Consider the following 15,016-nt stretch of genomic DNA (forward strand, 5'->3'; position numbering starts at 1 on the left):
AAGATCTCTCTGCTCATCTGCACTCCCAAGGATCCTACCATTAGCCCAGTACTTTGCATTCCGATTACTCCAACCAAAGTGTATCACCTCACACTTGTCCACATTAAACTCCATTTACCACCTCTCAGCCCAGCTCTGCATCCTGTCTATGTCTCTTTGCAATCTACTACATCCTCCGTCACTATCCACAACTTACCAACCTTAGTGTCATCCGCAAATTTACTAACCCACCCTTTTAAGCCTTCATCCAGGTCATTTATAAAAATGACAAACAGCAGTGGACCCAACACTGACCCTTGCAGTACGCCGCTAGCAACCGGACACCAAGATGAACATGTCCCATCAACTACAATCCTCTGTTTTCTTTCAGCAAGCCAATTAAAGATCCAAACTGCTATGTCTCCCACAATCCCATTCCTCCGCATTTTGTATAATAGCCTACTGTGGGGAACCTTATCGAAATCCATATACACCACATGAACCGGTTTACTCTCATCTACCTGTTTGGTCACTTTGTCAAAAAACTCAATCAGATTCGTAAGGCACGACCTACCCTTCACAAAACCGTGCTGACTGCCCCTGATCAGATTATCCTTTTCTGGATGGTTATAAATCCTATCTCTTATAACCCTTTCCAACACTTTACCAACAACTGAAGTGAGACTCACTGGTCTGTAATTACCAGGGTTGTCTCTACAACCCTTTTTGAACAAAGGAACCATATTTGCTATCCTCCAGTCCTCAGGCGCTATTCCTGTAGAAAATGATGATTTGAAGATCAATGCCAAAGGCTCAGCAATCTCTTCCCTTGCTTCCCAGAGGATCCTAAGATAGATCTCATCCAGCCCAGGTGACTTGTCTATTTTCACACTCTGCAGTATTTCTAATACCTCTTCCTTGTGAACCTCAATCTCTTCTAGTCTAGATGCATGTATCTCTGTATCTTCCTCACCAACATTTTCATTTTCTACAGTGAACACTGTCAAAAAATACTTATTTAGTGCTTCCCCTATCTCGTCTGACTCCACACACAACTTCCCACTATTATCCTTGATTGGTCCTAATTTAACTCTCGTCATTTTTTTAATCCTGACATACCTATGGAAAGCCTTAGGGTTAACCCTGATCCTATCCACCAACAACATCTCATGTCCCCTCCTGGCTCTTCTGAGCTCTCTTTTTAGGTCTTTCCTGACTTCCTTGTAACCCTCAAGCACCCTAACTCAGTTTTCACATTTTGTCCTAACATAAACCTTCTTCTTCTTCTTGACCAAGGATTCCACTTACTTAGTAAACCACAGCTCACTTGTTCTATATCTTCCTCCCTGTCTGACAGGTACATACTTATCGAGGACATACAGCAGCTTTTCCTTGAATAAGCTCGACATTTTTAATGTGCTCATCCCCTGCAGTTCCCTTCCCCATTCTATGCTCCCTGAATCTTTCCTAATTGCATTGTAATTTCCCTTCCCCCAGCTGTCACTCTTGCTCAGTGGAGTACACCTATCCCTTTCCATCACGAAAATTCAAACTGTTCTCCCGTTGATCACCTGATATTTGAACTGGGCATTTTGACAGCTTTTGAGTGTGAATTCACCCTTAGCTCTCATGAATTTTAAGCCCTGCTCAGAGCACACAAGGACTTCAAGATGGTATGGTGGCTCAGTGGTTAGCACTGCTGCTTCCCAGCAATAGGGACTCAAGTTCAATTCTACCTTTGGGTGATGATTTGTATGGAATTCACACATTCTCTCTGTGTCTGTGTGGTTTCCTTCGGGTACTTTGGTTTCCTCTCAAAGTTCAAAGATGTGTAGGTTGGGTAGATTGGCCATACCAAATTGGCCGTTGCATCTAGGAATGTGTAGGCTAGACGGATTAGCCATGGGAAATGCAGGGTTACAAGGATAATATAAGAGATTGGATCAGGGTAAGATGCTCTTTGGATGGTTGGTGTGGACTCAATTGCCCAAATGGCCTGATTCTATATTGTAGGAATTCTATGACAAGCTATGTGGATAGTTTTCTATACTGTTTGTGACCAATCCTATGGCTGCCTCGCTCATAAATGTAGGAAGTCCCTCCCTAAATCTTTCTCTCTCTCTCCTCCTTTAAAATGCTCCTTAAAGTGTCTTGAACAAGATTTTTGGTTTTATTTAGTTTTAAGCAGTTGTTGCCGTGCTCTCCTTATGACGGAAAAGGTGGAGAACATTAAAACAGTTAAAAATATCATGAAGACCAGACCAGGAATGAGTGATAGATGCAAAAGCTCTGAAGGATATTTGTGTGAACTAGATGGTGTTTCTAACATCAATAAATGACAGTTTCATGATGACAGTTTCTGAGCGAGCTTTCAAATTCCATTAAAGATGCTTTGTATCTAAATCCCACTATTTACCATTGTAGGGTTTGAATTTCCCACCCACAACATTGCCTTAGACCACTGGATTACTAGGGCAATAACAATGCCACAATAGTACTGTGTTCCATGTGACAGATGATAGCAGCCCATCAACCACAGTTTCCTGCAATGTATCTGCAGGCTGCTGAAGCCCTTCAACCATCTTTCAGAGGAAGTTTGGGCAATTTTCTAAGGCTGCTATTGTGAATCTGTGCTGCTTTCTGTGGAAAGATCTACAACCTCACTCCACTGGCAGAAATCCTCTAACATTGGCTTAAAAGAGTCAGTGCTGTCCTGACTTTTCACTTTTTTGGTTTGCATCCTTCCAAACTATCACAACTGATCTGGGGATCATGAATCAAGACACATTCAACTGATCATGCATTCCTCAACTTATCTACTTTAATATTTGTTCAACAGCAAGGTGAAAATGTGCGGCACTGCCGGTCAGGCAGCATCTGTGGTGCAGGAGAGTCGATGTTTCTGGCATAAGATCTTCATTAGACTGTCATTGACTGTCCTGCTCCTCCAACACTGCCTGACCAGCTGTGCTTTTCCAGTGCTGCACTTTTTGAATCGGATATCCAGCATCTGCAATCCTCACTTTCTCCTCGCTCAACAGCAAAGGGAGAGATCCAGAGAACCTCACCAGTTTCAGGATGTACATACAGAGCAAATATTGAAGGCATGAGCTGGGACAAAATTTTTCATCTGGTAATCAGGAAATAGTTTCATTTATTCCTAGTACAGATTTTCTGTTATGCAAGACAGAAGATCAATGTATATCATGCAGTCAGATGTCAAAATGCACTTAATCACACTTATGAGCAGCCACATGAAGGGCAAGATTCTAAGAGATAAAGTTTAGCTCTACTGCAATGGGTCATGACTCCATTAGTTAAAATTGAGAGGACAGTCAGAATGATGCATGGAAAGAGGCTTTTGCTGCATGTTTTCAAATTTCATATTGCCATTGACTACTGCAACATTATGTCAATTTTCTCTGCAGTTGTGCATCCTTGAATCTGTATCTCACAACCCTGAAGCTATTGACATCCTTCTCCTCAGCTTCTTCTTGAAAAGTACATATGCTGGCCTACATTATGGACTTTTTGTTGCATCATGCTTGATGAATCAGCTGGTGGCTCTTCCAGTAAGTTCTTCTTGTTGTTTGGAAGACAGGAAGTAAGTGCCATCAGCTAAAAAGCAAATCTTTGAGAACTTGGGTTGGGACTACTGTGGACAATTTAATGCCAACATAGTGGCTCTGCAGTTATACGAAACCTGGTCTCTACTTCCCACCTTCAGATCTTTAATGTTTTTCACTATTTGGAAGAATGGGGCTCATCTACCTCTCCTTTTGCTCCAAGTCCTCATTCACCATTTGAGGACCATGGTCTTGGAGAATTTGTAGGTAGGAATAACAAAATGTCATCAAGAATTAACATGATCCCTTTGAAATGAAGGAGAGAATGAAAAGGGACTGAAGTTTGTTGGCAATTGTGCTCATATAATATTAAATAACAAATATTGTGTCACTCTGAATGTACAACTGAAGCCCTTCACATATATTAGCCTGAGGAATAAAGTCCGTTGCATAGTTCTAATATGTTAATACTGTCTTCATGTTCTTTGAAACCTAAGTTACCATTTGCTTCCAGACATGACCAAAAGTTTTTAACCAGGTGATGTGTGTAACATCTCCTAAAAATGTGCATTATCATTAAAATTAGATAAGTAATATATAAGTGAAGCTGAACCAGTTAAGTATAGTTGAACTGAAGATAAAATTAATCACTCAATTTTAATCTTGTGCTGAATTTAACTTTTCTCTGAAATATCACTTAACACTTTCCACATTTCTTCAACTTTTTTAAAATTCAGTGGAAACTTTAATGGCATATTGTAATGTTGTAAATGAAAAATAATATTCAGATCTCCGTATAAATTTGGTTAATTGCCTGAATTGTAACAATAGCTGTAATAAATGTGCACATCTTGGTTGAATATATTTGGATAAATGATACCAATTACAAGTTCACATGTCTTGTTTTCAGTAATGATGTGTTTATGGTCCAGAACAACATATTTACCCTTGAATTAACCATATAATTATTCAACCTCAAATGTCAGCACTTGGCAGTTAAAGCATATTCACTTGTGCAAATAATACATGCACTGCTATAAGAAAGAATGTTTTTGTTCAGTTGATTGTCTTGGAAATGATAATGTTGCAATCTAACCTTTAAGAATTAGAAATAAGAACAAAAAAACAAGTTATTTATGTTCCTTAGTTGTATTGCATTGGCAGACAAAGGTGGTGATCATGATTTAATATATCAGATATATATTCTGCAATTAAAAGACATATATTCTGTAATCCCTTCATTTTATTTTTCATTTTTGGTAGTTAGTATTCCCTCATCTGATTTTTTTTTTCGAATTCTGCTTTTTCTTAAAAACAAAAAAAGTGCCTGTCTTTCAACTGTGTAATCTTCCATTCCTCTTTGGTAAAATTATCTTCAGAAATCTTTTACATTTTATTGATGTGTTTGTTGTTTTGTGCTCTAGATTTTCTCATTCCATCTTAAAATAAAACAAAAGAAAGTGCTTTGCCCAGTATACTAAGCTGAACTTTTAAAGTGTACTATATTTCAACATATGTTGATTTAAACTATTGCTGACAAGCTTTCTGAGTCTGTTTTATTTATAACAGAGCAATTTATAATCCCTGTTTGGAGTTGCAGAGCAATGTTAATATTTTCTAATAAAATGACTGCATATTTCGTGAAAGTAAAATGGATATGTTTAATAGTTCATCAGACAGGAATGTTACCTCACAAATGCCTTGTGTAATTCATGATTGTTGAAGGGCAATCTATATTAGATGACAAAGGACTATTTGAGGACTGAACATGAAGATTGTTGACTTTAGAATCCCACTATTAACAGAGTGCACAATTATTTGTAATATTAATCAAAGTTGGCTGCATCATATTTCACACATATAAAAAAGATTGCTGGCAGTTAATACTACATAATATATTGGAATTTCTTTTCCTTCTTATAAAAGTTTAAATAAATTAACACATTTAAAGCTGGACAAAGAAGTTAGATCATGATATCCCCCCCAAAAAAACATTCTTTCAAATTTGACTCTTTTGGAGTAGAGTGATTTTCAGACCTTGTACCAGGCAGAAATTGTGCAGTGGGAACTTGAAAATGAGATGGGAATGTTGTTCAAACTGATGAAATGACCATCCTCACCTGCTCAGAGTGTTCACATGACTTGTTCTGGGGGCAATAGGTCTTTTGAATTTGTTTACCAAGATTCCAATAGAGATGGATACACTGATTGATCATCACTGTCAATAAATTAATTCCACCCTCCCTCATTTCCCTTGATCCCTTATGCCAGAAGAGCTTTATCTACCCCCTTCTTAAAAGCACATAATATTTTGATCTGAATGACTTTCTGTGGTAATGAGTTCTTCAGCTCACCATTCTCTGGGGGAACAATGTTCTCTTCATCTCAGTCCTGAAATGTTTATTCCTTATTGTTAAACTGTGACAAACTGTTCTACATTCCTCCACTAATTTCCTGCAACTCTCCTGTTTAGTTCAGTTAGAATGTTATAGGTTTCTACGAGAACCCTCTACATTCTTCTAAACTCCAGAGAATACAATCCTGATGAACTCAATCTCTCTTTGTATGCCAGTCCAGCCATTCTGGGAGTTAATATGATAAACCTTCACTGCACTCCTGTCGAGCAAGAACATCCTTTGTCAGATATGAATGCACTCTCCCCACTCTCTGCTGACAGTCCAGCAGCTGGAGAGCAGATTTTAGACTGGACTCAGACCATCACACTGCAATCAGACTGCTTCTCTCTCAGCCAAATCCAATGTCACACCCTTCTCAGATATTTTAACCTCCAGATTTTCTTCCATCTTAATCTGAGGCCAGCTCGACACCTCACATTGTGACAACATAAATGCATAGAGTTGCCAAGAGTGCTCCAATTTCCCAGCCCTAACCCTCTTCAAGAGCACCAGATGATTCCTGGGGCATTGTGCTAATTTGCTACCCAGACAACATTTAGATAAAAATGAGAATTTATGCCAGAATTCTTCTAAATTGCTTCATGAAAGTGGACACAGTAGTGCAGCGATTTTATTATTGGACTGAAAATCCAGAATCCCAGACAATACTCTGGGCTCAGGGCTCAAGTCACATCCTGGCAGATGATGGAACCTGCATTCAATAAAATAAAAATCTGACAATTACATTCAAAGGAAGCCCATAAAAGAATTGCTTCTAAAAAGAAACTCATTTGGCTGACTAATTCCCTATTTAGGGAAAAAATTCTGCCTATACATGACAGTAGTCTCTCAGCAAAGCTCATTTCATTTAACTGCAAGCCATTCAGTTGGATAAAACTGCTAAAATTTCTCAAAGAAATGTAACTGAACAATCCACTTGGCGTCAACCTGCGCAATGGAAACTAGAAAGCCAAATCAATACTGCAAAATCTTTCTTTCAAACTTCCTTTCTGGAGCCTATGCCAAAATTAGTTCAGATATCTCACAGACTAGTCAATAAACATGTAGTTATATTCTTGGAATTGTACCTTACAGACAATGCCCCACATGTACCATCCCTGGTTATGTCCTGTGCCAGTGGTGGTACAACCCAGCAGAGGTGGAAGAACAGTTGTGCAAAGAAGGGAGGTAGGGGTGCGGTTGCGGTGGGAGTCATCAACATTGACAATGTACTCTGTTAACATTGATGCTTTCAGTTCAAACATGGGCAAGGAAAGCCCCTGCTGACCATCATGTACCTCCCCTCCACAGTGACATTACCCCCTTCCCCCCCCCCCCCCCCCCCACCCACGACCTTGGCTGCAAATACTCCATACTGAACACTACAAAGATGAATCACTGGGGATAGCAAAGGTGCAGAAGATACTTTGGTGAGACATTTCAATATGACAACCAAATGCAGGTCAGCAGCAATACTACTGACCAACCTGCTCAAGTTCTGGACCTCCTCGACTGTGTCTGCAGTAGCTGCTGGAGGAGCCAACAAGCATGAAAAACATATTTGACCTCATCTTCAGTAATCTCCCGACCAGACATAAGCACTGTACAGTCCTTGGAACATTCACTTTGAGTACACCTTTCAACATATTGTGTGACACGATCACCCCATGCAAAACGGAATAAATTTTAAGCAGATCTAATTTATCAAAACTTGTTATCTATGTGTTATGGGCCTTAAGCAGTAATAGAAGTTTATTTAACACAATCTACAAATTTGAGGTGTGTCATCTCCCCAAATTTACCGTTACCATTAAGCCTATTTCAATGAAGAGGGCAGGAGGGCATGCCAGGAGCAGCACCTGGCATATTTTAAAATAAGCTGTGAAGCTAGTGTAGCAACTACGTGCATGCCATACAGTAGAACATAGAACATTGAACATTCCAGCGCAGTACAGGCCCTTCGGCCCTCAATGTTGCGCCGACCTGTGGAACCAATCTGAAGCCCATCTAACCTACACTAATCCATTCTTGTCCATCTACCTATTCAATAACTATTTAAATGTTCTTAAAGTTGTTGAGTCTACTACTGTTGTAGGATGTGTTCCACATCCCTACTACTCTCTGAGTAAAGAAACTACCTTTGACATCTATCCTATACCTATCACCCCTCAATTTAAACCAATGTCCCTTCATGCTAGCCATTGCTATCCAAGGAAAAAGATTTTCACTGTCCAACCTATCTAACCCTCTGATTATCTTGCATGTCTTAATTAAGTCGCCTCTCAACCATCTTCGCCTCAAGTCCCTCAGCCTTGCCTCATAAGACCTTCCCTCCAAACCAGGCAATATCCTTGTAAGTCTCCTCTGAACCCTTTCCAAAGCTTCCACATCGTTCCTAGCATGCTATGATCAGAACTGTACTCAATACTCCAAATGTTACCGCACCAGAGTTTTGCACAGTTGCAGAATGATCTCATGGTTCTGAAACGCAATCTCTCTACTAATAAAAGCTAACACACTATATGCCTTCTTAACAACTCTATCAACCTGGGTGGAAACTTTCAAGGATCTATGTACGTGGACACCGAGATCTCTCTGCTCATCTACACTACCAAAAATCTTACCATTAGCCCAGTACTCTGCAATCCTGTTACTCCTTCCAAAGTGAATCACCTCATCCTTTTCCATATTAAACTCCATTTGCCACCTTTCAGCCCAGCTCTGCAGCTTATTTTTGTCTCTCTGACAACATCCTTTGTCAATATCAACAACTCTACCGAACATAGTGTTATTCGCAAATTTACTAACACATCCTTCTGTGGCCTCATCCAGGTTATTTATAAAAATGACAAACAATAGTGGAACCAAAACAGCTCTTGCAGTTGCCAATTTCTGATCCAAACCGCTAAATCACCCTCAATCCGTATTTTGTGCAATAGCCTACCGTGGGGAACCTTATCAAATGCCTTACTGAAATCCATACACACCACATCAACTGCTTTACCCTCATCCACCTGTTTGGTCACCTTCTCAAAAAACTCAATAAAGTTTGTGAGGCTCGACCTCCCCTTCACAAAAGCGTGTTGACTATCCCTAATTAACTTATTTTTTTCTTGATGATTATAAATCCTATCTCTAATAGTCCTTTCCAACACTTTATGCACAACTGAAGTAAGGCTCACAGGTCTATAACTTCCAGGGTTGTCTCTACTCCCTTTCTTGAACAAGGGAACAACATTTGCTATCCTCCAGTCTTCTGGTACTATTCCTGTAGAAAATGACGACAGAAAAATCAAAACCAAAGGCTCGGCAATCTCCTCTCTGGCTTCCCAGAGAATCCTGGGATAAATCCTAGATAAATCCTTGGACATAAGTGCTGCAGCAAGTGATAGAGATCGCTAAGCAATTCCACAACCAATGGATCAGATCTAAGCTCTGAGATCCTCTCACATCCATTAGTGAATAATGGTCAACAATTCAACATCTCTCTGGAGGAGGGGGAATCTTCAATGATGGGAGCCCAACACATTGGTCAAAAATTAAGACTGAAGAATCACAACAAAGCTTCACCAGAAGTGCTGAGTTAATGATCCAGCTCAGCCTCCTTCAGAGATCCTCAATATCACAAGTCTTTAGCCAGTTTGGTATACTCTACATGAAATTCCGATAAGACCATAGTGAATAGGAACAAGAGGATGCTGCTTGGCCCCTCGAGCCTGCTCCATTATTCAACAGGATCACGATTGATCCAACAGTCCTTACATCCACTTTCCTGTGTTTCCCCATTACCCTTATTGTCTTAATGATCCATCAAACTATATACCTCTCTTTGCCTTAAATATACAAAAGTACTCGTCCCCACAGAGTGCTCTGGAAAGGAGTTCCAAAGACACTCAAACTCTGAAAGAAGAAATTCATCCGTATCCCAGTCTTAGTTTGGCATCCCTTAATTCAGAAACGCTACCTTCTGATTCTAGACTCTCCCATGAGGGTAAGCATCCTTTCAGCACTGACAAGTTCCTTAAGAACCTAGATGTTTCAATGGGATCACCTCTCAACTTATCAAATTCCAATGAGCAGAGTCCCAACATATTTAATCTTTGCTCATAAAACAGTCTGTCCATACTGTGGTTCATTCTACTAGCCCTTCTCTGAACACCAATAAATCGTTGAAAAAACTGGATACTGCAAAGCCTATGCAACCTGACACTATTCTGTCATTAATTAAGCCTTGAGCTCCAGAACAGGCTGATCCCCTAAAATATTCCATTACAGCCATGACATTGTCATCTCCACCCCCAATGTGGAAAGCTTCCCTGGGCATGTCCTGTGTAGAGAAACAGGACAAATCCAATCCGCACAATTACTGCCCTCTCAATGTCCTTTCACTCATCAAGAAAAAGATGGAAGAGGTACAGTCAGGTATTGAAGCAGTCTATGTCCAGATACAATAAGAAACCAGGCAAGACCCAGGCTTATAGTGACGTGTGACATGTAATGTTCACATCACTCAAGTGTTGGGCAATGAACATCTCCAACGATTCAGAATCTAACCATCTCCCCTTGAGTTCAATAGTATTACCATCACTGAATCCCCACTATCATTTACCAGAAATTGAACAGATACTGTGGTTGGCAAGAGCAGTTTAGAGGCTAGGAATCCTGTTTTAATTAACAGAGCAGTTCGGTGACCATAAGCCATCAGTGGTCAGTATCGAAGCATCATGTCATATTATGATTTGTTGACAACAGAGGGCTTCTCACCATGATGATAACACAGTCCACCATGTAGGAATTATTTTTACTGGGGACTAGAGTGTTATGGTTGGAGATGAAGGTGAGGTCGAACGTATCAGTCGCTGAAGAAATGTTGCTGTGAACAGTAAGTGTAAAGCTAGACTTTTGATTTTTGGAAGTGCGGTTCTCAGTAAATTTGGTGACAGTTTTATTCCAGGGGAGGATATATAAGGTAGCAGAGTTCAGAAGTAGAAAAAAAAATCGATTAACTGCAGACAAACCATAGTCAGTTGGTATTAATCACATTTTTAAAACAATAATCTATGGTTCCTGACATTGCACTCTCCCTTCCAGCTGATAACTTGACTCGTGGAAACAATGGTGGATGCAATAGCCTGTGTTTGATCATTCCTGGTGGCAGAGTTTGTGCTTGTGCTGATGGGCAATATTTGGATGAGGACAATGTTACCTGCAAATGTAAGTTTCCCATTTTGATCTGTTCCATTTCCAATTGATGCAGTATTTCATTTGTTTCATTTTGTCGCTATCTTATTATGATAACCTTTGACATAGAAGCAGTGTGATCAGGAAAATTTACAATTTATTTATAAGACCTATGGAATTTGTAATTGGTTTTAAGAAAGTTTGTAAAATAAATTTTGGAAAGTTTGCATTAATTTGAAAGGGATCCGTTGTAATTTTCTCAGATAATAAGAAAACTGGTCCATACAAGCTAGTGACTCTTGATCTGAAAATAGTATCATTTGGAGGGAAGTTAAATACAGATGCCCAAGTGCACAGAACAAAGAAGATTTGCAGTTGGAGAATAACAGAGAAGATATACTTACAAGTAGCTATGTGTATAGTGCAGGTAATAGGAAATGAACCAAAAAATTGGGTTAGAACAGTGATTGTGATGTGAAAACTTCTTTGGCAGTGCTTCAAATTTGCCAATGTTGCAAGACTTAAAACTGTCAGAGAAAGGAGTATTTGAGGAATCAAAAGAGAAAATGCTGGAAAATCTCAGTAGGTCTGGCAGTATCTGTAAGGAGAGAAAAGAGCTGATGTTTCGAGTCTAACTGACCCTTTGTCAAAGTGTTTGATGAATGTGTGCCAAAAGACAGCTATGAACCTAGCTAAGTAGATTCTGTTGGAGTATTCAGTTTAGATGATCAGTGTCTCAAGGAAAATTAGATGAAGTGGAGCTACTAATATTGGTGATTTGAAAAGTAAAGCTATTGAGTGATTTAAAAAAAGAGATCCTGTGTTCAAGAGGTCCAGTTGGAAAGATTGAGAAATAACGTTTGTTCCCACAGTTGGATAGGGAGCAATGTGACTGTGTGTAACCTCATGGTGTATTTTCAATTTATCTGTTTTTTTGTGATTTATGTATAGCTTGTACCAACCATAATTTGGCTGTTAATTCAAAATAATTTCTGTGATTTCTGATTCATGTTTAACTGATAGCTGCAAAAAATAATAAAAATTCTTGCTGGTAATTTCTTCATTGGGGTGATGAAGGTAAGTCATTCAGTAAATTGGTTATTATAGTATGTAATTCTCCTGGGTGGGTGGGGGAGGGGAGGGGTCATGACATTATTTTAACAATGCTCTTGCATTTTTGAATATTAAACTACGTTTCATAAAGAGGCAGTTTATTCCAGGATATCACTCCCTAAACCTGCTTCAAAAGCAGATAGTTGTGGATAATGGAAATTTGAAATGCATTCTGACTGAAGGTCATTGCACTGAAATGATTTGGAGATGCTGGTGTTGGACTGGGATGTACAAAGTTAAAAATCACGCAACCTGCATAACCACCTGTTGAAGGAATGGCGCTCCGAAAGCTAGTGTGCTTTCAATTAAACCTGTTGGACTATAAGCTGGTGTCGTGTGATTTTTAACATTGAGCTGAAAATTTAACTCTGTTTCTATCTTTACAGATATCAACTGATCTGTTAAGTATTTCCAGCCATTGCAGTTTTTATTTGATAATCCAGTTTAGTAAACAATGCAGCTTGTTATATTCTTACAGTTGGATCTCAGTTAGCTTTGTTGTGCTGTTTTATGCTACGCAATTACTGGTGGAAGGCAGATTAGGCGCAGTTATGTTGTGTAGTTGTGCTATCATAATGTTTAAAGAATGAATCGTGAATTGTCCTCCCAGAGCTGGAGTGTTTTATCATCGCGGCAGGGATGTCCCACAGCAATTATCTGTTCTGAGATTGCTGTTAACCAGCTGTTGTAAAGCATGAAACAGAAAAGCAATGGACTTTAAGGTATTGCGAAGCTTCATGAACTTTTCCTTCATATAATATTTAGGAGGAGCTTACATCGTGATGTCACAGTGCAAGGGATGCATGCCCTGCATATGCATTTGCAGTCCCGATCTCGTCAAGGCCAGCCACGTCTCAGGAAGCTGTCTGAGGGCACAGAATAAACTCAATCTAAAAGGAACACTGTTATCAGCTTCTCCCACAGCCACTTCACTCCTGACCGCTCATTGTTACAAATTGTGTATGTTCATTGCCAGCCACCCACACTATCAGTATCGTTTGCTGACTCCTGCTCGTCACCCACATGCCCCCAGCAGGGGTCAGGAATTGGATGTTGAGGGGTCAGGAGCACTGTGGTAAGGAGTCGGAATGGAGTGACGAAGAGTTGAGAGTAAGGAGTACAAGAGGTTGGGAGTGGGGTGATGATGAGTAGCACAGGCAAATCAGGAGTGGGGGAATAAGGAATTGGGATTGTGGTGGGAAAAAGCCTTGAGTGGGGTGATAATAGATAAGAGTGGGACAGTGAGGGGTTAGGAGAATGGTGTTAAGAAGTCAGGAGCAAGGTGATGAATTGGAAACAGAAAGCCAAGAGGCCAGGAATGGAGTGATGAGAGAGAATTGAGAATATGTAATTGAGGGGTTTGGAGCCATGCAACAAAGAGTTGTAGTCTGATAGTGATCAGATGGTAAATGGAACAGAGCAATGACTGATGGAACTTAATGTGGTAAGGATGGGTGATGCTTTTTGGGTGGTCTCAAAGAAGGACATACTTATTGAATGGTAAATCCCGAGGGAGTACTGTGGGACAAAGGGACCTTGGTGTACAAATCCATAGATTTCTGCAAGTGTCAGCACAGGTGGACAGGTTTTTGAAAAAGGCATATAGGATACTTGCCTTCACTAGTGCTGGGATATTGATAAAAGGAGCAAAGAGATCTTGTTACAACTTTACAAAACACTGGTTAGGCCACAAACAGTGTGTAGTTCTGGTCCACACTGTATCAGAAGGATGTGATTACATTGGAAAGAGTGCAGAGAAGAATCACCAGGATGTTGCCTGGGATGAAATGTCTCAGTTACGAGGAGAGACTGTACAGGCTGGGTTTGTTTTCCCTGGAGAAGAGAAGGCTGATGGGGAGTGCACTTCAGTTATATTAACAAGGTTCCAGATGTTGTGATAAGCAACAATGGCTGTCAATCAATGTGGAAGAGCAGCATGTTTATTCAGATCTCCTAGTCACTAGCAGACAGTGATTCCCTCCATCCATCCCCAACATGACAGTGATATAAAATGCCCAGGAACCTTTGCAGCTTCTGCTGTTTGTTCTAATTTAAATGTAATGGCAAATAGAATCAGGAGGCCAGGTGGAAAGTGAAACCACATCTCCTTTTACATAATGAATTGAAAGCTCACTACCGAAGGCCTATCTTCTGTTCATCGACTGGCAGAGATTTAAAATGTTCCAGTCAACACCTCAAACTGTGCAATCCTCTCCAGATGATGTTCGTCCTAACAATGTTCACCCCATCCCTCATTGCTCAATGTTATTCATCCTCCAATCCCCCAGCATTGTTTACCCCTCTCTCACCAACTGATCAATGTTTACACATCACCTGGTCATGAACCAAGGTATCTCTCCTGCAATTTCCCCTTGGCCTACCTTTTCCCTATCAGCCAACCCGGTGTCAAGGATCTTGGAAAGTATGTCAGGAGGTGGGGGAAATCTGTGCTGGGAGGAGAGATGAGAAATTTCCATCAACATGAGGTCGAAGTAAGAATTGTTGAGTGAAGGATGGCTTGATAGGGTGACAGAGTCTGAAAAGATGGGAGGGTGGTGATTATTCTTTGAGAGGGTGGACTTTCTCATAAGGGAGGGTGTTAAGTCAGGGGCCGTAGGGGGCTGAACTTTGTCGGGGGAAAAATAGGGTGTTGAGCATTGTCAGAGGTCAGTTCAGAAGGGGAGTGTGTGAACATTGTTGACGGAATGGGTGGTATGTCGTGTCAAACGCCATAATGCTAGAATGCTTTGATCCTCCAGCTCCTGCACTCCTCACCAGGTT

General features: G+C 40.2%; 1 protein-coding gene across 1 annotated transcript in view; it reads left to right on the forward strand.

Moving 5' to 3' along the window:
• LOC132817331 (low-density lipoprotein receptor-related protein 1-like) overlaps positions 1-15,016 on the forward strand; it is a 1,680,787-nt gene that overhangs the window by 784,683 nt on the left and 881,088 nt on the right. The window contains exon 16 of the mRNA XM_060827740.1: positions 11,033-11,159. Within this exon, the coding sequence (XP_060683723.1) occupies positions 11,033-11,159 (127 nt within the window). The remainder of the gene's footprint in view (positions 1-11,032; positions 11,160-15,016) is intronic.

The sequence above is a fragment of the Hemiscyllium ocellatum genome, chromosome 7 (genome assembly GCF_020745735.1).
Source record: "Hemiscyllium ocellatum isolate sHemOce1 chromosome 7, sHemOce1.pat.X.cur, whole genome shotgun sequence".
NCBI classification, from domain to species: domain Eukaryota; kingdom Metazoa; phylum Chordata; class Chondrichthyes; order Orectolobiformes; family Hemiscylliidae; genus Hemiscyllium; species Hemiscyllium ocellatum.